The 27,125-nt window shown below is 38.6% G+C and overlaps 1 protein-coding gene and 1 long non-coding RNA gene across 4 annotated transcripts in view; one reads left to right on the forward strand and one right to left on the reverse strand.

Moving 5' to 3' along the window:
* LOC307226585 overlaps positions 1-27,125 on the forward strand; it is a 168,633-nt gene that overhangs the window by 140,990 nt on the left and 518 nt on the right. The window lies entirely within an intron of this gene.
* Positions 1-27,125, reverse strand: part of LRP1B (LDL receptor related protein 1B) — a 782,700-nt gene that overhangs the window by 20,399 nt on the left and 735,176 nt on the right. For 2 of the 3 annotated variants that reach the window (XM_079992449.1, XM_079992448.1), the window contains 13 exons: positions 25,782-25,916; positions 23,608-23,727; positions 22,084-22,325; positions 19,471-19,694; positions 18,119-18,225; positions 14,880-14,996; positions 12,120-12,293; positions 9,029-9,154; positions 8,138-8,302; positions 5,817-5,978; positions 2,788-2,962; positions 1,985-2,089; positions 1,478-1,591 (listed from right to left, as the gene is read on the reverse strand). In XM_079992449.1, coding sequence (XP_079848575.1) covers positions 1,478-1,591; positions 1,985-2,089; positions 2,788-2,962; positions 5,817-5,978; positions 8,138-8,302; positions 9,029-9,154; positions 12,120-12,293; positions 14,880-14,996; positions 18,119-18,225; positions 19,471-19,694; positions 22,084-22,325; positions 23,608-23,727; positions 25,782-25,916 — 1,966 coding nt within the window. The remainder of the gene's footprint in view (positions 1-1,477; positions 1,592-1,984; positions 2,090-2,787; positions 2,963-5,816; positions 5,979-8,137; positions 8,303-9,028; positions 9,155-12,119; positions 12,294-14,879; positions 14,997-18,118; positions 18,226-19,470; positions 19,695-22,083; positions 22,326-23,607; positions 23,728-25,781; positions 25,917-27,125) is intronic. The other variant, XM_079992450.1, reaches the window with a different exon arrangement.

Consider the following 27,125-nt stretch of genomic DNA (forward strand, 5'->3'; position numbering starts at 1 on the left):
AAAGGGTTTTCCGTTTTGGAGGCGCTTCGCAAAACGAATTTCCCTATGGGCTTGCTTCGCAAGACGAAAATGTCTTGCGAGTTCCTGCGGGGTTTTTTTCCTTCCCCCCCCCTTTTTTCTAAGCCGCTAAGCCGCTTATCAGCTGATCTGCTAAGCCGCTAAAAGCCGCTAAGCCGCTAATAGTGCTAATCCTCTAAGCCATCAATGGGCTTGCTTCGCAAGACGAAAAAACCGCTAGACGAAGAGAATCGCGGAACGGATTCTTTTCGTCTTGCGAGGCACCACTGTACACAAAATACTCTGGCAGGAAAAACTCAAAGGAAAAGTAAGATTTATGCTGGGGGATACATTACATAGCACACCCTAGATGCCAAACATGTCTTAAATAATGTCTAGTTCACATCTTAAAAACAGAACCTTTTTCTTCCTAAACCTCTTCACTGATAGTCTGTACACAAAGGAGATCCATATATAAAGAAGGAGAGAGAAACTTGACATGCCATACTTAAAGCATGCTGCTAGCAGAACGTATGAACTGCGAAAAATTAAAATGGCCAACTAGAGAACTGTTTATTTGTAGCAGCAGCTTTAAATTGCATATGCTCTATTTTAAGACTGCTAAATGTATGGATTGGCACAAGCACATTGTGTGTAAGGTTCTCCATGCTCCTCAAGCAATCCAAATGGGAAGCAGCTTTCAAACATTAGGGAACCAAAGTGGCTCCACCATAATATAAGGTTGCTTTCAGTGATATGGGGCAGCCCTAAATTATGCCCACAAAACACAGTGTATGTTTATGCTTATTCTATAAGCATACTTAATTAAGTGTGGGATTGCATCTAATCTCAGTAGAAATGAGTTTCGAATTCAAGATAATTCATTTTCCTGTTGCACAAGACAAGTGTAGCTTCATATCTGAATTGTGATTAAAAGTTGGCAATAAATGAAGATAAATTGTACATAGTAAAGAGATAAGGCAGATCTTCTAATTTGTTGTTGTTTGGAGTAATTGCTTTAAAATTTCTTTTCTATTACATTGATTAAGATGTTTATCACTTCCAACAGCTGACAAACTGTCTGCTTTCCTTGTTCAATTAATCTGTACATTGTAGAATTAAAGGGTAAGGTTTTAGAATATCAAACGATGTATTTATGTGTAATTTGGCATTTTTATAAACTTCAAGCTATTTAAATATAGACTTATTTATGAACCTCCTGACATGTCACCTTATTGTCATTATGTAGATAAATAGTAGTATAATATCCTGTCCTAATAATATAGCAGTAGCATATCTGACACTATTTGAATACACTCATTAGCAAGACTACACAAAAGCTGCATTTTATTGCACAAATGAACCCTGAGATTAAGTATAAATTGTGAAATGTATATGGATGTGCATGATGTGGACCAATGAACTGTGGCCTGAAATGATGTCACAAAATGCGCAGCATTAAGTGGAAGGTTAAACCTACTTGCATCTCGGTTCATTAAACGCAGTTAAAGTGCAAATTCCCTCATTCTGACAGTAGTAATCACAAGGGTTCACTTTCTGGTCACAGCGCTGACTTTTAAATCCCACAGAGCATCTGCAGAATTTCAGTAAAATACAGCTAAATAAATAAATATTCTGCCTTTTTTTGCCGAACATATTTTAAATGCATAGATAGTAGATAGATAGATATACACATTTGATGCTAAAACGTACAAGGAGAAAATATGCTCAGCATATCTATCTATGCACTAATTCAAGTGGGTACAAAGAGCAGTTATAACATATACTATGTAATTAAAGATGCCAATCACCCCTCTATCATTTCCAGTTAAAACTCTGAAAACTGTCAAAAACCAAAAAAGAGAGACCTGGATCAGCAAAAAATTCATTACCACCACACTTGGTAAGAAAATAAGATAAAATGGCACAAGGAATTGATTGGGTGTAAAAATGTTCTAATGATTGTCAGATACAGCAGCATACTCACAGACAGATGGGTATGTTTGTCTCTGGATCCAACTGACATATACCACCATTGTAGCAATAACCATCACATAATTGACAACTGGATGCAATCTTTCCATTTGTGCAGCTATAGGGGAAACATCATTACTGTTAGATACACTATTACTGTTGAATGCAGATTCTAGAAATCAAAGTCACTACCAACCCATGTTGTTTACATTGTCAGTTATTTGATTGTACAAGGTTGAAAAAAAGATAATGCATAGGAAGGTCAGAAGCCCTTGGATAATAAATAAATATCCAAAGATAAGCAAATTGTTCATATCTGGATGGTCCTGACAGTTCCATAGTAAAACACATGCCAATTATCCTAATTGTGTGATATGAAAACAGCAGACTGACTTACTCATGCCCAGGTCCTTATTCTGAGATGAATGATTGAAGAATGTGAATTTATATCCAGGTAATAATCAGAAGTCACTGATTAATATGTTACATTTTTAGCAGGAAAGTGGAAGGTACTAATGATTTTCATCCCTCCCATTCACACAGACACACACTCACAATTTCCTGGGATATTTGTTCTTTTTGCCTTCTGGCTTGTTTTGAATCTCTGTGCTGATTGGAACAATTAGTATATATGTGCATTTTAAAATCTCATATATATGGCACCAACTCAAGTTCAAGTACATTTGAACCACAGACTTGATACACAAGTAGTCATACTGTGTGCCACTATTTTGATACATGTTGATTAACTGTGCATGCATTGCACTGTTAAAATATTTTCCTCCTATTTAACTATTTATCATAATGTAAACTTACTTGCACATTATGTCATCGCTTTCCTTGTCCAGAATGCACTGCCCTCCATGGCATTTTATACATTTGTCTGTTTCACACTTTGGACCTTCATATCGTAGAGGACAGACACATTCTACATTGCCATCATCAGCAATGGTGCAGGATTCAGAATTAACACAATAATGATGGCAAACATCTGCAATGAATGAACATTTTATATACTACAAGTAATAAAAATAGGATATATTGTTAAACACAGCATCTTAATAGATTGATTATACCAACAGCTTCTCTCGCAACATAAGGCAGTTCAATAAATTAGCCAATGCTCTTTTTTCATTTATGACAAATAAACCTTACCACTATTCCCTGAGTAAGCATTCAGTTTGGCTCACTGTGGTTGGCATGACCACAGAGTTCCATTGGAACTGCCTTTTCTATTACCTTTTTACCTGTTGGGCAGATGTGACAGGAATCACTAGGAAGACCAACTATTTGATTCTCAGAAGATTGCTAAATGCACAGACCCTGTGTCTTCAATCTACAGATTTGGGTTTTCTTTGGACAAACATGGGTATCACTTAGGTGTCAAGTAAAGTCTTTTTCCATTAAGCTCCCCACTTATATACCTCATCAAACCACTCCTTAATACAGGCCCATCCATAGAATTTGAAAACCCACTTAATATCTACCCATATTTTTGGCTGTGTTTGGCTAGTTGACACAGCTCCAATGATTTCCTCTACCTTCCACACTACTCTCAAGGATTGCCCTAACATTTTCCATTGCTACAGGATCAGCTATCAAGAGCTAGAATAGGGAAACTTTGCTTACATGGCAGTCGTCTTGGGTTTTAAAAACACAAGGCTATGCTCAAACCACTTTGCTTTCTCTTATAGACATTCACTGTCTGTGAATGTGTTTATTATAATTGCTGTCCTGCATATATAATATATGGCAAATTTACATTGGTTACTGTGCAATTAGTTTGTATGGACTTTCTCTTATAAGTACTCATGCTTTTGTGTTAGTCTGTGAGAGTGTGTAGGTAAGGGGTGGCGTAGGTACACATTTAGGACAATGTACAGTGGTTTCTACACACAAGCTGAGGGACTGTGACTGGCCCAAGGTCACTCAGTGAGCAGAAATTGGAACCCTCACCTCCCATCCTCACTGTATACCACACTGACACTCTAAAATTTTGATTTAAAATTTTACTCCACTCCTATTTAAGGGCTAATACTACTGGACGCAGGTGGCGCTGTGGGTTAAAGCCTCAGCGCCTAGGGCTTGCCGATCGAAAGGTCGGCGGTTCGAATCCCTGTGGCGGGGTGCGCTCCCGCTGCTCGGTCCCAGCGCCTGCCAACCTAGCAGTTCGAAAGCACCTCCGGGTGCAAGTAGATAAATAGGGACCGCTTACCAGCAGGGAGGTAAACGGCGTTTCCGTGTGCGGCTCTGGCTCTGGCTCTGGCCAGAGCAGCGATGTCACGCTGGCCACATGACCCGGAAGTGTCTCCGGACAGCGCTGGCCCCTGGCCTCTTAAGTGAGATGGGCGCACAACCCCAGAATCTGTCAAGACTGGCCCGTACGGGCAGGGGTACCTTTACCTTTACCTTTTTTACTACTGGCCTGCATTACAAGATTATTGTAAAATTACTCCAACAATGCATGAGGAACATACTAAGGCCATAATGGTGTTGTAAGTGTTGTTTATTATACTGTAATGAATAAGTGATAAGCTACATAAGCCTATTTGGAGGTAATTGTTCTCTACTATAAGCCACAAAGTCTAATATATATCTAGGCAGCAACTGTTTACAATAAATAATTCTCAAATCCTTGGAAGTTTTAAATAAATAACACCCCTTCCTTCTCCTTACTTTTATTTGCTCATTAATGGATTTAGTTTATCTGAAATATGCTATTATTTTAGACTATGTCAGCAGACATTCAAATCTGATAATCAACACACAGTGTAGCGAGTACCCTTAAATTTACATTTAAATGAATTCTTTTTTAAAAAATGATGTTTGCAGAAGCAGTCAACCAGAAACAATTTGTCTGGCTTTTGAGTAAGCCTAAAGTAAATATTTTTTTTTCTTAATCTGTGTGTCTGTCTGCATTGATTTATGTACTATATTGTTTTCAAATACCCAACTGAAGTTATTTTAGGATCCATAGAGTTTATTCAATACCAAGAAGAGCAGAATCACCGTTATTGCTGGGGGGTTTTCATTAAAAGCTTTGTATTTATTTAATAGTCTGCCTACTATTTAAGATGCACGTGATTTTCTTTCTTTTGCTGTTTGACAGATCTTGTTGTACAAATGAAATACTTTAGTATAATATAATAATTCATTGTATCAGAACTGTTCCAAGGTTTTCTTCTGGCTCTTCCAATTTTAGAGTATTTGTAAGAAAAATTTAAATACTTCATGGCTCTGAATCTTTTTATTAGTTTACAACTTTGTTTTTGCGCTTTTTATTAATGGTGCATGTTGTGATTTAAATATGGGCATAGCCAGGATTTTTGTTGGGGGGGGCAGAACCTCAAATTTGTATTGATTTTGATTGATTTAGGTGGGCAGCTGTCCCCCCTAAATTATGGCTGTAACGAGTTACATGCCATGATGCGGATACAATTAAAAATATAAATAAGAGCCTCCTCTTTGAAGGTTATGAAAACAATGCAAGGCACAGAAAGCACTTTCTCAGAGGGTGGCTCAAAAATCTCTGGAATGCTCTGTCCAGTGTGCGTTCATTCCTGCTTATTTTAGAAAGCTTTGTAAAGCTGGTTTCAGCAGGCCTTTCGGGAGCTTTAAAATTGCACACAATAGCACTGGCTGCTATTTTGATTGTCTGATTAGGGTTACTTTTATTACAACATAAATTTTAATTATACAGTTTTATTTTGCATGCTGTCTGCCCTGAAGTGTCTAGAAGAAGCTGTCATTTTTAAAATAAAAAAAAATGCAGTTGCTGCAGGTTGCTATTCGTGTTTTAAACTTGCAAAGCTTTAAGTTTCCTGCCTTATATTGATAATACTTACAATATTGGCATCTGTCACCAGTATATTCAGACTGACAATGGCAACGGGGCTGATTTCCAGCAGTGACAGTGCAGGTCCCCCCATTTTGGCAAAAATTATCACAAACTGTTTTGTTGCAGTTTGGACCTGTAAACCCCACTGTACAGCTGCATGTAGGCCTTCCTAGAAGACAGAAATTGAATTTGTAAAACTAAGTATGCATTTTTGACTGAAAAATATATAAGTGCAGTTAAGGAAAAAAAAGGATTTTACAGAACAATTATCATTCATGCCACATAACTAAACATAAAACTAAACATTTTATAATTACTACTCAAATAAAGGAAATTTAAATTTAATAATATTAGCAGAAAGAACAACAGCAGATCCATAAGTGAAATGGAGGAACAATAAGTGATTTTGGCCCCTGTTTCTGTTACACAAATATAAAATTCTAAATTTTCTTCTTGAATTCATTTAACATTTAAGTGTTATGAAGTATGGTTTTGTGTGTGTGTTTGCTGAATAGAATGCACAGGGCCTCAATGAGGCACTTCTTGATTAGGGATCTAGTGCCTTAAATGACAGCCAATTCATTTTAAATGTGCGCTTCATTATTACAAAATAAGCAGCTGGAACTATGATACAATGTTGTAGTATACCTACCCCCTAAGACAGGACCTATGGCCCACAGGTCTAATGAGGCACACTGGGCAAACTACACTCACTAAATTACTCTGGTGGTATCACCAACCACAATACTGTAGAGGGGTCTGCACCTTTTGGCACTTCTAGCTTGGTGGACTCAATGCCCTATTTGACTTAGTGATTGTTTATATTCTTTCCTTTCTACTGAGTTTCCATTTATGCCCACTCTGTCAATGATGTCATCCAAGACCAAGCTCTCCATTTCATCCATCTTAGTATAGAGGCTTCTAGTATTAGCATATACAGACTTATAAACATTGTCTCCCTTCAAGGGATAAAAATGAGAGCTTTCTATAGAAATAAGTGGAGACTTGTGCTGCAGTTTGGATTGGGAATCAGTGAGTCCGCCATTCCCTCACAAAAAGCCTTCTGCAAAATGTGAGGTTCCCCTGAGCCTCCTTCAGCATCATGTGTGTTTGTTTTGGGCACACAGGTGTGGCACTCTCAGCTGATAACTGGTAACAAAATATAAGATTCTAGCTTCAACATTCAATCCTATGCATGTGCACTTAGGAGTAAGTCCCATTCAGTTCAATGGTACTTACTCCAAGGTAACTTTGAGCTTCTGCTTCTCTGTGATCCCCTTTCCCTCTCAGTTCCTCATACCACAACTGACTCCATTTAATAGATCTCTGAGGGATTTACATGTCTATGGGTTACCAAGGAGAGTAGGAGGCAGGACAGTCAGCTTCTGCCCTCCCCCTATTTGTTACAAATATGTGGATCTAATCCTATATGTTAATCAGTTCAATAAATTCATTTCTACTGTTGAATTTTGGACATTAATTCTTGAAAAAGTAAAGTACATTTTTCATAAACTTTTGCTATTGTTAGTATTGCAGCTTTAGGTTTTAATTATGTTTGTCAGAGCTACGCTTTTAATTAACAGATGACATTTTCTCCGGTCACTTATAATAGTTCAATACAACTGTCACAAATTTATACATTTTAATTAAAACTGCCCCAAACTCTACTTACATGTTGTCCACAGAGGAATTTACCAAAGGGCTTAACTGTAAGTAAACCACTAATGAATAAATCTAAGAGTTGCCGGTGAGATTTGTTTAACAAATTAACATTTGTGTCCAGATAATGAAGATCTATAATTTACAAGATTGTGTAGCACAATTTTAACCCCCAGCACACTATGAATATTAACTTGCAATTTGCCTAATTGTTTACTTGTTGTTATACCAAGTAATATGTCTGATCCACTGATCGACAGCTGCAGTATCATTTGTAGACCTCCCTGTTCTACCTGACAAGAAGTGGGAAAGGGCCCCTGAATTGCATTCCTGTCTCCAAAGGGAGACCCTTTTTAAGTGAGCCTTGCTGCCGGTTTTGGATGCTCTACACTCTATCCGCAACATTTTTTTCTTGGGGTGCATTGGAAGAATCCATAGATATGGAAGCTATTCCTGTGCATGTATATTCTTTTATCAGGATTATATTCCTGTATAATGCATGTGCATTTGGACATTTGATTTTAATATATTTTTAGTATGTATCTGAATCAGAATGCATGGCACAGTAACAACAGTAATAATAATATAACTTCAAAAATGTGTATTTTGTCAACTACTGAAACTTTAAAAAACAACAACCTTTCACTGAAAAATGGTATAAATACTCACCAAGGACAGAAGCTACACAGGTCCCTCCATTTTGGCAATAGTTGTTACAGTGGTTAGTTTCACATCTTTCCCCTGAATAACTTGGCCAACAGTAACATCTTTGATCACCCTTTTCATTAATAACACACCTTCCTCCATTTTCACAAGTCAGCTTACATGTATCATCTGTACTTAAAGCATAAACATGCAGATCAAATTCCTATAAATGTTAATCCAGGCATTGAAAGAAAATGAATGCTAGAATGGTGTGAATCATGTGAGCTATAAGCATTTCAGAAATCTTGCAAAAATGTGCATATTTGCCTTTACAAATAATGTATGTCAGCTACTTTTCACCTTGGCAAAAATATGCATTGATGCAATAGGAATGATTTTGTACATTAGTGCCTCCTAGCACGGTTACATTTCCATATCCATAACATGATATGGCTGTAGGAAATAATAATATTTCTTGCTCTGATCTATTATACGACAACTGAAATGAATGTGCAATCTCAGATTTTAACAGAGAAGCACAAGTCAGAGTTAACACTTCTCAATTCTCCATGCATTTCATGCAATTTAGTATTATTTTTTTTTCTGAAGTTGTTACAGTTTTTGAAATGTTACAGTTTTTCAAAACTCATTCATTAGTTCAGGCACAGGCAAACTCAGCCCTCAGATGTTTTGGGACCAGTGGTCAGGGATGATGGGAATTGTAGTCCCAAAACATCTGGAGGGCCAAGTTTGCCTATGCCTGCATTAGTTCTTAGACCTTTATATACAAAACCATAGGAACTGAAATTCTGCAAGGTTCTCCTGTTGGCAATTTGCCAAAAAGGAGACAAACAAGTTAGCAGCTGTACATTCATAATCTTATTCACCTTTTCTTGAGTAAATTATAATACCCACCTAAAATGCTCAAATCACTGCATGTTCCATTAAGCAATGACTTTCCTTCAGGACATACACAAGTGGCACCTGAAGGGTTGAGTAAACAGAGGAACTCGCAGGTAAACTCCAAACAAGGATTGAGTGCTGTTTGAAGAGGGAGGAAAATCAGAAATGCATAAATGGATTATTTCTGAAATAAAGAATAAACAAATATGCCAAGGCCTTAAATTAATTAAGAGTCATGCCCTGAACAAATCTCTATGAATCAACTTGTGCTTTATATAATTAGCAATGCATTTAATTCCAGAAATAGTATTTTTGTCAGTGAATATTTTCTAAAGCAATCTGCTGTTGTATTACTATTTTAATAAGTATTAATAACAGTCATCAACTAATTAAGATTAATGTTCCTTTAAAATTCTGTGATGCAGATACTCTGATACAGAAAAATGACAGGTTGGAGAATTTTCTACTTAGAAAACAATCCAGTCAAAATAATTTTTAAGTGTATTGATTTCAACAGGAGGCATTAAAGCACATGACCGACAACACAATCATATACCTGTCCCTCCATATTAAGTTCAATGGGACTTGCTTCTGAGCTGAGATGTTTAAGACTGCATTGTATCTCTCTTAATTATATAACTGGGCAACTATTGCATAAATGAAAACAAAGCTGAGGCCCCTAAACCTTGAGCTGTGGTCACATTTCAGCTGCATGGGCTGTGGTACTGAGGTAGCTTCGGTATTTTGCTGCATATATTTACTTACTTGTAGCATCATCCTAGACCCTTTCTCCTAATGCTTTAATACCTGTATGTTCCTCCTTTTGTGCACTCATCTCCATAGTTATCATGTGGTAAAGGTAAAGGGTAAAGGGACCCCTGACCATTAGGTCCAGTTGTGACTGACTCTGGGGTTGTGGCGCCCATCTCGCTTTATTGGCAGAGGGAGCCAGCGTACAGCTTCCGGGTCATGTGGCCAGCATGACTAAGCCGCTTCTGGCGAACCAGAGCAGCACATGGAAACGCCGTTTACCTTCCTGCCAGAGCGGTACCTATTTATCTACTTGCACTTTGACATGCTTTTGAACTGCTAGGTTGGCAGGAGCAGGGACCAAGCAACAGGAGCTCACCCTGTCGCGGGGATTCAAACCACCAACCTTCTGATCGGCAAGTCCTAGGCTCTGTGATTTAACCCACAGCGCCACCTGTGTCTATCATGCGGTAGGCCATATAAATATCTTAAGCTCTCCAACTGGGTTCTTTGCTTACAGAAGTAACTGCATCCAGTTTGAGAAGAATAATTTATATTTATTCCTCAGTTCAATAGGTGTGTATCAATCACTCTATCTGTTACGTTTCAAGCACTTAGAAATATATTTATAATTAACTAAGAGTATGTTTTAAGACCCTAAATTGTGTATTATCTCTGCTTAATCAAGATCTAAAAGTCCCAGTAGACTTTCCAGAATAAAAAGAACACTAAACCTAAGTGCTTTGGCTAGGTATCAAAATGGGCAATTAGTTTTCCCAACTTAAAATTCTTCTTTCAATATAACTATTGGGAGTAATCATCTTCACTTTATATGATATGCTTGTGGTAAAATAAAAAAATGATGTATTCTTATGTCTGAAGTATTTATACAGAATAGATTTTTTTAGTTAACGGTGCTTTGTAAAATGAAAGACTTTTTAATTTAAAAGACAATTTATTTTTAAAATATTTCAACAATTTTACTTGGAAAATACAATACAGTCAGTCCAAAGATAAGTTTATCTTAATTAATTTTTTTCCGCAGACATACCTGGCAACCGAATTATGACTATTACAAGATAACAAAGCCAATTAATTAGCAACATTAAAAGTGCACACCCAACTCTTTGCTAAATATCAATGCTCGATGGGGAGACCCAAAATCAGACGAACTGCATTGAGGAAAGAAGGCAGTTGGTCTATTATTGCAAGTGTACTGGTTACCTTTGGGGGTTTTTTTCTCCATGAAATTCTTTCTATCCCCCCCCCTTCTCTTCCCCTTTTTCTCATCAACCACAACACACTTGGCTACCAGTATCAGTTAAATAGCAATCTGCACCACACAAAGGTAGAACCAGTAGATCCACTTATCCCCAGGATGCCAGAAAATAACTCACTTGAGTACACGTTGCCGGCATGCATAACACCTATGAAGTTGCATGTTCAGACCCAGAAACCTCCCTTCTAAATAAAGACACATTTGACTCAAATTTTAGTTTTGGTTTTTGGCAGAATTTAGGCCACAACTTTATTGATTACAGAAAAGTGAGTGGTTGCATAGGCTCTGGCTCGACTAGCTCCCTACACCCTTGCAGGTAGCGCTGACCCAGAGCTCTAAAATGGGTCAGCCAAGGGTGAACACCTGAGGCAGGTGAAAAGCCTGGGAGCAGACTCTGTTCACTCCCCAGATGCTCCCCTGGACTCACTCCCCAGATGCTCCCCTGGACTCACGCACAGGCACAACCCTGTTTCAGGGGTTGACCAAACCAAGTTGAGTCCCTGGATTCCTTTAATGGAATACCCTTCACATAGGGATAGCGAGACCGTTCTCCCATCCCTATCACCTGAACCAGTGCCTATCCGCAACCTTACAAGTTGTGACGATTTGCTGCACGGCAGGTGAAACCCAACAGCCAATCAGTCAAGTGGGGAAAATTCCTGCTGTGCCCCTGCGATTGACCTTGCTATGACAGATGACACAAGACGGCATAGCAAGGTCAATCGCAAAAGGCCCTAAAATTAGGGAGAGGTGGGCAGGTGTTCCGAAGCACAAGCCGAAAGAGGAAGTTCTGGGTCACGTACATGGGTTTATATAGGTCCCTCAATCCATTTAGACTGCAACCCCATTGGCCAGCTTGAAACCCAGCATCGAGGAACCTACCAACTGGGTGCTGTGGCTATCCAATAGACCCACCCACAACCAAGAGGTCAGTCTCCAGATCTCACCGCAACATGTGCCCTCTTTCAGGGAGGACACGATCTATCACTTGTTCATATATATATTCCATATACGATGTCTTAAATTTATAAAGATCTTAAAATATTGTATTGAAAAGTAACAAAATATACTCACAGTATGTTTGTTTGTAGCGATGTGAAATCAAGGCACTTTTTGTCTTATCTGTCTCTGTATTTAGATATTCTACAGCACCGTGACCAAATTTTTGTACTCTAAATGCACCATTTTTAGGTCCTGCTCCATATATATAATTTTCAAAAATATCAATTCTATGGGGATGGAGTAATCCTTGAAGAAGAAAAAATGTGTACATGTCAATTTAGATGCTATCATTTGGTAACAACATATTACTAGTTGATATAAGCAGAATTTGGAGTGCTCAAGCAATGAAGGATTTACATGATTTCTCTGCTAGAGATAGTCACCCATCAATCTGCTGCAGGATTCTGGAGGAATGTATCAGGAGACAAAAACTGATTACAGTGGTACCTCTAGTTACGAACTTAATTTGTTCCGGAGGTCCGTTCTTAACCCAAAACTGTTCTTAACTAATTGCTAATGGGGCCTCTTGCTGCCGCTGTGCCGCCAGCACACGATTTCCATTCTCATCCTGGGGCAAAGTTCTCAACTCAAGGTAACTCTTTCAGGTTAGCGAAGTTTGTAGCCTGAAGCATTTTGTAACCTGAGGCGTTTGTAACTCGAAGTACCACTGTATTTGGAGTGCATCACAGCCCTCATCAGAGAGTGCTTTCTTTGCCACTGTTAGGTTTGGCACAGATCTGGTGGATGGTTGAGCTTCTGGGAGGACCACTGTCCTTTGGGCAGGGGGACTCAAGAAGTGTAGTATAGAATCATAGAATCATAGAGTTGGAAGAGACCACAAGGGCCATCGAGTCCAACCCCCTGCCAAGCAGGAAACACCATCAGAGCACTCCTGACATATGGTTGTCAAGCCTCTGCTTAAAGACCTCCAAAGAAGGAGACTCCACCACACTCCTTGGCAGCAAATTCCACTGTCGAACAGCTCTTACTGTCAGGAAGTTCTTCCTAATGTTTAGGTGGAATCTTCTTTCTTGTAGTTTGGAGCCATTGCTCCGTGTCCGCTTCTCTGGAGCAGCAGAAAACAACCTTTCTCCCTCCTCTATGTGACATCCTTTTATATATTTGAACATGGCTATCATATCACCCCTTAACCTCCTCTTCTCCAGGCTAAACATGCCCAGCTCCCTTAGCCGTTCCTCATAAGGCATTGTTTCCAGGCCTTTGACCATTTTGGATGCCCTCCTCTGGACACGTTCCAGTTTGTCAGTGTCCTTCTTGAACTGTGGTGCCCAGAACTGGACACAGTACTCCAGGTGAGGTCTGACCAGAGCAGAATACAGTGGCACTATTACTTCCCTTGATCTAGATGCTATACTCCTATTGATGCAGCCCAGAATTGCACTGGCTTTTTTAGCTGCCGCGTCACACTGTTGGCTCATGTCAAGTTTGTGGTCAACCAAGACTCCTAGATCCTTTTCACATGTACTGCTCTCAAGCCAGGTCTCACCCACCTTGTATTTGTGCCTCTCATCCCCCCCCCAGTGCAATACTTTACATTTCTCCCTGTTAAAATTCATCTTGTTTGTTTTGGCCCAGTTCTCTAATCGGTCAAGGTCGTTTTGAAGTGTGATCCTGTCCTCTGGGGTGTTAGCCACCCCTCCCAGTTTGGTGTCATCTGCAAATTTGATCAGGATGCCCTTGAGTCCATCATCCTAGTCGTTGATAAAGATGTTGAATAAGACCGGGCCCAAGACAGAACCCTGTGGCACCCCACTAGTCACTCTTCTCCAGGATGAAGAGGAACCATTGATGAGCACCCTTTGGGTTCGGTCAGTCAGCCAGTTACAAATCCACTGAGTGGTAGCATAGTCAAGACCGCATTTTACCAGCTTCTTTACAAGAATATCATGGGGCACCTTGTCAAATGCCTTGCTGAAATCAAGGTAGGCTACATCCACTGCGTTCCCAGTACTCATCCACTAGTACTCAAGCCTAAGGCTGCTAAGGACTCATAAAGATAGGTAGTGGGCATTCTAGGGACTGTTCCTCTGAGATGTCCCCTTCACTCCATTTCTCTTCTTCCAGGTCTGCCAATTAGAATAGGTCTGTGTCAGGAGAAGGCAGGGTGAGTGGGATTTGGGGATTCCCTACAGCCCTGTCTCTTCGAAGTCAGAATAGATCAGGGAAAGGAGGAGGCCTGGCATCTCTAGCTTAGCCCCTGAGGGGCGTCTTAGATCTAAACAGTTTGTACTGAAGGAGCAGCAGAGGCGCCCATCTCCCTTGCAAAGTGACTGCTTTGTTCAGGCAGGAGCAAAAAAACTGATCGGGAGCTTTCCACTTTCCCAGGGAATTTCTTTTTCTCCCTCATGACCAGAGCCACAGCCCAACGCCATTATGCCAGAAGTAGATGTTCAAGTGTTACGTTCTAATAGTTTCAAAGACTCATAGATGTACAAATACCCAATAATATCCTGTTCATATCACAAGCCTTGCACTAAAGAAAAATTTACTTTAGCCTAACTTTGTTTTTCTAAATTATAATTTGAAAACTTGTTTTTCAAGCACAACAACCAAATGCTGCAGACTTATCTATAAAACTAAACGTATTTGCATGGTGTAGTTCAAGAAAAGAATCTGATTTACTGCCTGTAGAATATAAATTACTTTGGGGCAGAATCCACTGGATCCCATTTTGTGCTGCCGTAGATTGCAATAACTGTTTCCAAGATGGTAAATAGTTTTTAAAAGATGAAATGAACTTTAAAGCAGCATTTTGATATATGTTGTGATTCAGTTTAGGGTCTGTGGCCACTTGATTCAAACTATACATACCTTGCTTACTGGTCACACATATGACCAAATCAGATCCATCAAAAAGGACACTTCCAATTACAGATAATTCAAAATCAGCCCAGAACAAGCGCTGACTGAAGAGATCAACTACAAGACCTGCAAAAAACAACATTTTTGTCAAAATAATTCTCTTGAAAAATAATAAGAAAAGAAAAATAGCACATACTCGCTACATAGCGACAACACAAAGGGCAAACACCATTTTAGAAGTTTGCTTATAAGGTTAGGTTTATATATATATATAAGCATGTGTCAGTAATAGTTAACTAAATTTTACACAGAGTAGAGCCATTGAAATTAATGGAGCTAACTTATCCATGTTCATTAATTTCAGTGGGCCCACTCTGTGCAAAACTTCATTGAATACTATCCAGTATTTTTACTCTGTGTCAGTCCTCATATCCAGTGCTGCGTAACACCATAAAGTGGGATCCAAAGAAGATCCAAACTACCTTTTGTATAACTTTTCAGCACAGGCTATGTGCGATTGAACAAAAATTCCTGGAACCAACTTTAGTTAATAAACTAGCTGAATCTTCTTGCATTATAACCTACTGTCTGTTTGAAACAGATCATTTAATCTGCTTAGCAATGCTGATTTCACTTATTCAGCTACAACCATCCTGGAATTGGTATATATTCTCTGGATTTGGCTTGTGACTATAATGGGTATGACAACCATCTAGTGCAGACTTTGGTCAAACTTTGATAGAATGACATGCAAAGAACTGTAGTAGGAAGGTCTCAATCATTTCATCCATGCAATATGCTGCTGGTTGCTTACTGTGTGATCTCATACATGTCCTTGAGTTCAATGGGACTCACTCCCAGTTAAATGTATAGAGGATTACAGTTCTAGGTTTATAAATGAGTATTGACAGCAATAAGTACTCTAATTGCTGCATTGTTGATCCATCCACGATAAGAGCCCTTACATGGCCAGGTAAGAACAGTAGTAATCAATATTGTTGACAATTCTACCACAGAAGAACAGGTACAAGAAGCATATCACATTATTTGGGCCTATTTTAATCTTGCTTATTCCAAGTTTTGGCACTGAACTATGTCTTATAGTAGAAGAAGTGGCGGAGTGGGACCTTGCTCATTCTACTTGATCTTTCAGTGGCTTTCAGTACCATCAGCCCTTCTTCACCAACTCTCTGACATGGAGGCACATTAACACAGTGGTTCCACTCTTTCCTATGGGACTGGTTCCAGAAAATAGCACTGACTGACCACTTGAAAGTTGTGGAGCATGGTCCCTCAAAGATCTAGTCCCCCATGTTAAAGAGATTTGTTATGAGCTGTCACCAGTACATATGCTGATGACACCCAGCTGTATCTACTGGAATAATGTGAAACTCTGCAGGTGCTTAATTGGTGCTTGGAGGCTGAATGAGGGCTAATAAACAGAATCCTTGATTCTTCCAACTCCCTCTATGCTATCCTGTCTGCAACTTGAGATTCACCAGGGAGACCATTTATTCCATCATCTAACAAATACAGTCTCTTAATAAGGCCTTTTTGGTGTTTGCACTCAGATTGTGGAGCACACTTCCCCATAGATTAGAGCGGTGCCAGCATTAGCTAATTTTTGGTGTCAGGTGAAAATATTTATTTTGGGCTTTTAAATAAACAACATTGGTCTTTGTATCAGAGTGTGACAACTAGGGGATCATGTATATTATTTCACATAGTGATGATCTGACGAGAACCCGCTCGCCATCCGTAAATAATCAGTCTTGCACCAAGATCAGTTGCAGAAATATGGCCACAGCTCTCTCTAGAAGCTGCTGGAGCACAGCCTTTATTGTGTGTCCACGAAAAGATACAAATTCAAGGAGAAAACTTTGCCTCAGTCAGCAGATAAAAGACAATACAATACATTAGTTTCATGTTCTCACACCAGACCACGCAGTTGATCATGCTATGCTACGTGGACCAATCATTGGATGGCATGAGCTCTCCACGCGCTGATCATGCTCCAAGCAATGCTTTCTACTATGAAAGCATCCTTGCAATAATAAACTTTTGCCCATGCTCTTATGGACAAATGACCATATTCCCACAATGCGCTTGCTGTGTATTTTATGTTTGATTTTATGTTGCTATATTTTTGTCTTGTTGTGTGACCTGCCCTGAGATCATCTATTGATGAAAGTTAGGAATCAATTAATTAAAGAACATTCCCTTTTCCCCTTCTTGTTTTTTTCATTGGCTTGCTGCACTGTAGAGCTAAGGTCCCTTTGGATACTGCAAACCTCTATATATAATTCACACACAAAAAAAATTGATGAGAAGCTACCTCTATTATTAATGTGTGTCTGCTAACATAGTGTTGATCCTATGCACATTTCTTCACAGTTTATAAATATTAGCATTTCTAAGACTGGGGTGGAGAACTTTTGTCCCTCCAGATGTTGCTGGACTGCAATTCCTGCTGTCCCTGACCATTGGCCAGGCACACTGGGGGTGATGGGGGCTGTACTCAAACAATATCTGGAGGTCCACAGCTTCCAAGAACAATGATGAACTGTGCCTTATCAGCCTGTAGGCAATGACATTACAGTGAAATCTAATAGGCCATGGTTTAGTAAGGAATGATTAAATGATTACTTTGATGATCTGAGTCATGTTAAGAGCTGCAGATGGTAAAAACATTTGAACCATAAAATGGTTTAATTTCTTGCTGCTGCTGTCACAATTTGACATTTTATAAGAATGAAAGGGTTTTTTATTATTTCTACTGAGGTAATAAGCATAAATCAAATACTGCAAGTTATATATAGCAACAAAAGATCTTCTGAAAGTACAAAATTGATCTTCCACCTGGAGAAAAAGAGGAAATTGTGAAAGGCTTAATTCAGGATAGGTGAAAGAGATACATATCTGCAGCCTCAGAAAATGACAGGGGGACAAAAGGAAAGGAATGATGCCATCCGGTGCAGCTTACAGTGGTCTGCTGAATGGGACGTAATGCAGAATCAGCACCTTCACCACCTCTGAATGAACTACAGAATGTCTTAATTATTCTTAGCTGAATTAGAATGCATTAAACGTAATTCTAATTTGGGTCAGAATATTTAAAATATATCAACCATTTTTAACTCACGTAGTACATGTATCCTTGTGACAGATTAAAAAATCATTTAACACATCGAGTCTTTGGAAAAGAATTTACATTAAGGGAGGGTATAATAAATCAATGTTTTCTGTACCTGTTGGTCTTTGCAAATTTTTTTGTACTAATATCCTCCTCAAGGTCCCATCCATTGCTGCTTCTTCTATGTGAGAATGGTCTCCAATTACTGTCCAGTACATCATGCTGGAAAGACCAAATACGAAATCACTTTCGACTGACAAGCGTACATAATGCTAAACAGAAGAAGATGCCAACTGAACTTTGTCACCATCTTCTATTGGTTTCAACTAAGAATGCAAACATTTTCTTTTGAACATCAACTTCAGTGGATCAGAATAACATCCTATATGCCAAACATTAAATGCAGATGCCCTAGCGTTTACCTTAATCTTGCACCCTATAAATATAAGGACCCAAACCTGTACAAGCAGGCATTCTATGGCAGCAGTAAAGAGTACAGAGAGTGATTTGGCTCAGCACTGTGCAAAGTATATCTCATATTGGCACAAATACATTATATCTAGAGACCCATTGGACGTTGTTTGCCAGTGAGTAGCTTTGATCATTCATGGTGATGTCTCTGCCACCATATTGTGACACTGCCTGGCAATGACACAAGTGATCCTTACCCTGCAATTGCCAGTCGGTGGTGACCTCTTAATACATAGTGTGTTCCCTTGTTCACTACTGTGTTTACTCCTGAGCTGCCATCATTTAACGGTTTCCTTGGCTAAGATCACCAATTTGTTGTTGAGGCATGCTTTGTTTTTCCAGGTACATTCCAGTTTGGTTGAATTAATCACATTCTCTGTTATTCTAACTTCGAGGGATGGGGTTCTGTTAAATAAATGTGCATGATTCCTGTGTGCATATTCTCTTCTTGCCTCTGGCCGGGATCCAAAGATCCATCCTACATGTTCCATATTTTCAACTGGGCTTTGGGTTGCTGTTTCTTAAACAGCACTACCCAGTATGATACAGGGAGTCTGCTGTTCAACAACAACAAAAAACCCTTTAAAATAATTCTACTAAACCTTTGAGCTAGTCAGAAGTACGTAAGTTCTCTGGAACCACACTTCTGTCACTAAAATTGTGTCTGTTTTTAAAAGTGAGGTTCAAAAAACTTTTTTAAACTTCATTTAAAGCTTGAGTAGGACCTATGTGACTCAGGTGAACCACTTAACATATTATTCACACAGGCTGTTGTGTACAGGATATGTCTTAGCATTGACTGAATATGTAGCTTAGAATGTGGGCGAAATATGTGTAACAATTATTTTCTAATTCTGAACAAAAGTCATCCAAGACACAGAAACCACACTGAATGATCTAGTAAGATAAATTTCCTAAAGCCAACGATAACATGTACAAAGTTAGGTTTTAAACTCATAGAACAAAAATAGATCAAAGGTCTTCTTAACAACCTACCCTTTGGGAGGATTTACTGCAATTGCATATGGTTCTCCTGCCATATTTGTAAGGAGCCTTGTGCAGTTTGGTCCATTTATCTGTCCTACATTGATGGAATATCTTAAACTTGTCCAGTGAGTTGTATAATAGCTGAACCAGTGCATTCTAGAATGATCAGTCCAGTAAATATTTCCAGCTATCCAGTCAACAGCAATATCTCTAGGCCTTTTGAATTCAGGACACTAGGAAAAAACACATCAGATTTTAAATTTAAAATGGCATATATTTCTCATATTTTAAAACTAACATTTTAGTACTGAGTTCAAATGAACATTTGAAATAAAGAATTGAAAAGGCATTAATTTCAATAGCCTGCAATATCATACAATTAAACATGGAAAGATCAGTATTAACAAACATCTTCTGAGGTTTAACATCAGCAGTCACCAAAGCTGCTCCACTTTTTTTTTTTTTTTTTTGCAAGTTCCATATGACAATAAATTGCTGTAGGGAAAATATGAATAGGAGGGTTGCCAGATGGTTGCTTTGTGATATGTCACAATCGGCAAGCTTTCCATCCCACAGCACAACAGGTAGCTATTTAGGCACCTGTGCTTTGTGGTGTCCGGAAAACATTCATTATGGATTTTGCTAATAACTGTAAATGAATAATTGGCAGCTGCATGAGGTACCATGCAGCAGCAATGAAGCAGTCGGGAGGTGGAACCCAACTGACAATGAAAGCAAGACAGACAACAAGTAGCCCAAAAGTGGGATGATGGAGGAAAAGTCTAGCAAAATCTCCAGGTGATGAAAGAGCAAATGGGATGCAGCAGCTCTGTATGCAAAAGCATAGAAGAGGAGGTAGCAGTCCCAGGACAATCATGTTTGCTCAGCTCACTAAGTTTAGACACTACCAGACAAGCAGTTCAGGAGCCCAGTTTTTCATTGTAGGGAGCATAATTGGTAAAGAACATTCCTTGAAACTGCAGATCGTTCTATATCAAGCCTGCACATTTCGTGGTCCAGCAAATGGTTTTTAGCCTACTGGTGCTATATTTTGATCTGTCAAAATTCTTAACAATTTTCTTTTTGCAATTCAGCCAAGTAGAAAAAATAGATATTTTATTTATCAAGCTCCTGATGGTTGTATAAAGCACAGGGTAGACGTGCTTTATCTGATGATCAGACCCTGAACTAAGTATTGTTGTTTATAGCCCTGACCCTTCCCCTAGAATGTTTCCCTCTCAATTTTTCAGGTATACCACTGCTAGTGAGTGTATTATATTGTTTCAGAAATGAACAAAAAACCAACAAAAAACCAACCAGAATAATATCTTTGCATTCAAAGTGATATATTGTACACAGAAAACATTTAAAGAAAATCTTTTCATAAACTACAAGGTCAGTTCAATCTCCAGGTGATATATAAGGACTGCATGGGGAAATATGTGTGTGTGTGTGTGTGTGTGTATACACACCCAGACCCAGACACCCACCCTTAATCCTTGAAAAATGAGAAAACTACCCTCCCTATTTAAATTGAGTATTAAAGAAAAACTCACAATGTCATCATAACAGTGTTGCTTTGAGATCATCACATGGGCAATGACTTTATCTAAAGAATTGGGCTTCTGCGGTATTCCAGGCTTTTGCATTAGACAATCTGAGTTCTTCTGTTACTCATAAATGCCTTCAATTATTTGCATAAGACACATGGATCTGATATATGATAGTAACAAAGACCTAATGGTATTGTTGTCTGGCGCAACAGTTTCCAAAATACACGGACCAAAATTGAGTTTGAATTTAGAGGACTAGCCATAAAAAATGCAAATTGGATAACAATTTCCAAACATATTTGAACACACTTCAATAGCAGCAAGTCTTTGTTCAATAACTACAAATAAATATAAAAAATAGGCCTGGATCCTCTTAACTCTATTCCTTGCCTCCTTGATGACCTCAATGTGCTTTTCTCCAACCACCAATACACTGTGCTTTTTCTCTCTACTGCTAACCCTGCCGTCCCCTGCTGCTTCTTTGCTCTGATTTACCCAGGATCTATGCTGCTTTGCAACCACAGAAGCAGGTCACTGGGCTTTTGTTTTGGTTGCATGTAACATTTAGTTAATTTTTTAAAAATTCTCATAGATTCCCCTGAAGTCTTAAGCTGAATGACTGAAGTCTGTCAGCTGAAATAACCTGAGGGAGGTATTGTGATTGACAACATGCTTTATTTATGTTTGAAGTTTTATTAGTCTCTTTATTTGAATTATTTATATGCCACCCTGGGAAGGCAGCACAACTGAAAAGGCGCTTTCTATGGTCACAACCCACCTAACTTCAAAACGTAGAGGGATTCAGTGGAGGATCTGTGAAGATTATCATAACATTCAGCTGGTTCATGTCAGAGGAGGCAGTCCTTTATGTTCAGGATGAAAAACAAACCCCAGCAGGAGCCCCCTTCGTATTATTACTAACCTAGGCTAATTTGAATAGTAGGTAATCAATCTTGATTAATGGGGACTTTTTATATTTCAAAATTACCACATGTAGTATACAAAAACCAAGGGGGGAAATCCAGTTCCAAATTAAAAATGAGCAAAAATATATGCTTAGTTTACTTACTATCACACCATTACTGCTTTGTCTCCTTTCTCCCTCATGGATCTTTGTATAGAAAATGCCTCCTGGATTAAATTGAGTACTCCAAATTATAATTTCCCCTTGATAATATAGATCCATTCCAGTTATTCTTGAATTATGTTCAATGTGTGCAATCTGTTGATGAACATCACTGTAGTTGAATGGATATACAAAACCCAGGATATCAGTGTCATTAGCAATGTAGAGAACTTGATCTTCAGAGCCTGGAGATTATTGTAATGAAATACAAAAATAAAGTAAATTTCAACTACTAAGAAGTAATGTGCTTCATGTATGTTAAAATTTCATATTTATTTGGATACTCCTGTTGCCATCCACACCCCACTTAGCTTTGGATTTTAAACCCCACTGAAGTCAATGGGGTAGTTTCAAAATAATTCCAGAGGTAAGTGTAGTGTGGAATGAAACCCTATAAACGTATGGCCTTCCTACAAATAAAATATAATCTAATTTTAGCAACAAGTGTCTCATATGTAGGTATATTGAGTAACCTCCCCAGGATAATTGTTATGTGGGACTTCAACATTCAAGCCAAAACTGCCTTATCACAGTTGGCTAAGAATTTCATGACCACTGTGACAACCATGGGTCTTTCCCAGTACATTACTAGCCCTACATACAAAGCAAGTGTTTGTCTTAGAGGAAAGTATATTTATACTCTTTTCATGGTCAGACCATTTTCAGGTGAGTTTTGTCTTACTGTGGCTACTTCTCTCTGTGGAGGTGTTAGGCCCATTATGATGGCCCACTTCCAGAGATTTGTGGAAGCTGATCAGTTCTTAAATGATCTTGAAGAGTTCCCAGTTAATATGACTGGTGCTCCTGTGGAAGCCCTAGTCTCAGTATAGAATGGTGAGATAGAGAAGGTGGTGTCCTTGCTGTATCAATGACTTTTGAGGCTATCAACCACAGTGTACTTCTGAGGTGGAAGTTTATCTCTTCTTAAACTGCATATTATGTGACTTGGCATTCTGCACTTCAGTAGCAACAGTTCAAGGCTTTTCAATCTGGAATATGATACTGAGAAAATGCTGTTTCCATAAATGCCTCTCTTTTCAAGCGTAAGAGATGCAAGCACAAAGCTGTAATTATCTCTTCACTTAGGGTGTTATTCTTTTCGGCATGTATCAGAGATATAAATAGCAACACATAAAAGCAATGCACTTGGACTGCAGAATAGGATGTACACCTCGCACAAGCCGTTCCTTCAGCATGGAGCCAGGTTTTAAGCAACTTGAAATATGCAGAACTGGGAGGGCTTGGTAAGGATATTGGAGGTTGCAGAGACTTCCCATTGACTAGACTGTCCTGATGCACTGTTTCCATATGCATGGGGGAGGAGTGGGGGTAGGGATGGGGAGAAGAGAAGGAATTCTCTGTTGAGTTGTACAGGGATTCATTTGCTCATGAGCACTGTGGACTTTTGTGGGAAAGGATCATGTCCAATATGTCAACTAGTATATTCAATTTGTTTTGTCATCTTACCTTTTGCAATGCAGCTGCTGTTTCTTTCCTTATAATTTTTTTCACAAGTACATTTGTATGATCCTTTCACATTGATACAAAGTTGGGAGCAGATGCCAAATATTGCACATTCATTGATATCTAGAAAAGAAAAGCCGTTATCATTTCTTTTCTTTTTCAGTTCATTGTAGAAAGTCATGACAGATAACCATAAAATTGCAACTAAGATTTTTAAAAGCCCAAAGCAATTCAACTGTTAAAAAAAGAAAAGAAAATAGCTATTAGCTCAGTCTACAGGTTTAACCTTAGACTCCTAGACTAAGCAAAAGATGCTCAGATTTGAGTTCTGGCATATTATTCTAGCTATTGAAAAGAGTTTAAGCAGTCAAGATGGGCAGTTGGCAACTTATAGGCAGTCCCTTCAGGACACCAAGTGTGAGATTGTTCAAAACCAATCCAAAGAATCTGTTAAAACTGAGTCTTCTGTAGTACAAAGTGTATAAATCAGCAATTCCAAGCTTAAATAATATGCATGGTTATATCTCGGAAGAAAAACAACCAGCAGTTTTGTCATGCTTTTTGCACAGAATGGCTTCAAGTGAAGGCCGCTTAAATTCTAGAGGCTATTCTCCATTCAGGCTGTTGGATGGCATATTGTAAATGCAGCAACAATGGAACAGTAAGGTTTCTTTGGTACAACAGTCTATGCTGCAAGTAGATAGCTCTCCTATAGGAATTAACTGCCTTGATTTTAGCTAATTTCACTAGCTCTTCTAGATCAGATATCCTGTGAACACAGTCTGCAGTTATATTTTGTATTTTCATAAAACATACAAATCCGAAAACATACTGGATTTTAGAACTTGAAAAAAAAAATCCATTGCCATCAAAGAACTGTCTACCTTATGTAAAATGGTTCAATGACAAAAGTAGGAAAATGTTAGACAACATAGATAAATTGGGGAAGAAAGTTGGGCTGTAACTGAGTAACAGCAACTTTGAAAGATGCCTTTCTCTCTAGCTTTCTTTCGCTTGGTCTCTGCTTTATTTCTGTTGCCTTCCATTGGGACTTTTATTCATTTGTTTATTTAATTTATTTATCTATTGCAACATTCTTTTATCCTACCTTTAAAACTAGAGCAAAACCCCTTCATCTGTTTGCTGCCTGATCTGCACCCTTACATCGTGCTATAGTCACATAATGAATGGAGTTCCTTTTTATTTACTTTGGACTGTCCCTCCTTCCCCCATGTTGAATTACGATGACCCAAATAAAATGCCAGACTTAGGTGTTCTCCTTAACTGCTTTTATTCATAAACCTATAGTTCCTGAGTTTATAAGCTAGGAAAAAATAAATTGCTTTCCTTGATGAGAAGAGTGTTGGTTGAGGTATGCAAATAAATGTGAGGTATAAATGCTATGAGGCTGCTGTCACAAAGGCATCCTGTGGGAAATGTGACACAAGGAAGGATACGATAGTCCCCTGTGCAGTTGGGGAGTTACCCTCCTACGTGAAAGCAAGCCCCAATCTACCTCTCTCATTCACTTTTTTGATGGTACCTCACTTGCCCACACACCAGATCAGTTAAGGAGCACGAGACAGACTAATGCTGGTAGTCTCATAGATTCTGGGAATCCCTGCAATTAAGCACCTTCATTTCTGGAAAATTTGTGGTATTATTTATTTAAATCTGTATCTGTTAAGGGATGGAGACACATAACAAAGACAGCCAAAATCTTAAGAATTTTGCAGGAGCTTAAAAACACAAAAAAATTATTATGAATGGTTAACTTCCTAGTTCAAAACAAAAGGTTTTGTTGTCATTAATTTCAGACACCCAAAGTAGACATCTCATAACCATACTTGATTGTTATTTGTCAGCTGCTTCAGATTCATTGTAAATATATAACTTTGGACCTTTTTATTATTGAATTTCTGTTTTTTTATCTGTTTTTATACTACTATTTTACTAGTTTTTGTGTTGTAGCTCTGTTTCTATTATACTGTTCTACTGTTTTCAATTCATGTTTTTGTATACCACTTGGGGATTTTTAAATACTAAGTGGTTTAGAATGCTTTTGAATACGTAAAACAAAAATAATTGAAGGCCATCCTTTGACATTTAATGTTGCTATTCATTTTTATGGAATATTTTTGAACATAAGGATTTCAAAGCAGTTTCTACACAAATACCTTCACATTGCCAGTTCCTTCTGTTCCTTTGAAATCCAGGCTTACACTGACAGAAAAGAGGTGTTTTCGTTTTATTACAATATGCATCATCACCACAAGGGTTCACATTGTTTTCGCAGCTATATTCAGTTAAGCCTAAAAAGGAAATAACAAAAGATGCAAAATCAAATAGATTTTAGTTTATTTCCATGTTTGCTACAAAACATCCATAGCCAGTGTCTTCATTCATAGCTGATGAAGAATTTTGTCTCCAAAGAAAGTCAGCTTTAATTTTTGTTTTGAAGTTAGTTAGTCCTGATATATATACTATATATAATGTATATACTGTAATGCCATGTTTCCAATCCTTCATGGTTTGCAGCATCAGGAATGAGAGCCATGCTCCAACCCCTTCCTTTCCCATAATTAGCTTGGTTATTACTTCCTTTGATAAAGCCATTTTTGAGTGAGCCCTCAAAACCAAGTTCAGTTTGTATTCTACATACATACATAAATAAATTTATTTTTATACTGCCTTTCCATAGCTAAAACCATGCTCAAAGAGGTTTACAATGTGAAAAAATACATAATTGCAAACAATCAACAAACACCCCAGTCCAATAATCTTTTCAGGTGCGTCAGGGTTTGGAGCTGGAGTCAGTCAGGGCCCTGCCCTCCCAGGCCAGGTGGGGAAAGACCTGCAAGGCATGGAGAAGGTCTTCCAGGACTCACAGCCAAGCTCGTGTAAGCATGTTTTCCCCATCTCTTACTGCCCAGAAGCAATTAAAAATACATCCCTTCTAGAAAAAGTGTCACAATATTTTCCACTACAGTTTTATTTAAATAGGTTTATTAGTAGGAAAAAAGCAAACAAGAGATAGTGTCCAAGATGAACTTTGTAGAGCCAGTGTGGTGTAATGGTTAGAGTGTTGGACTATGACCTGGGAGACCAGGGTTCGAATCCCCACTCAGCCTTGAAGCTCACTGGGTGAATTTGAGCCAGTCACCATTTCTTAGCCTAACCTACCTCACATGGCTGTCGTGAGGAGGAAACAGGGAGGAGAACTGTGTACACTACCTTGAGCTCCTTGGAAGATAAAGATGGTATGTAAATGTAATAAATAAATAAATTTCTCTCAAGGCTAAATGCAATAATGGCTCTTCCACACTCCCACTCATCCTGTTCCTAGAAAGCACAGAACTGAGAGATATGCTGCTTCTCCCATAGCTTTCCCTGGGAAATCTGCTCCTTTCTGATGAATCAGAGCAAGCATTAATCTGAGGAAAACCCAATTGATGTTTGCTCCAATTCAGCGGTAAAGAGTGGATTTTCCTGAGTGAAAGTGGCAGGACGAGCAGCAAGGG

This window comes from Podarcis cretensis (assembly GCF_951804945.1).
Source record: "Podarcis cretensis genome assembly, chromosome: 1".
Lineage (NCBI taxonomy): Eukaryota > Metazoa > Chordata > Lepidosauria > Squamata > Lacertidae > Podarcis > Podarcis cretensis.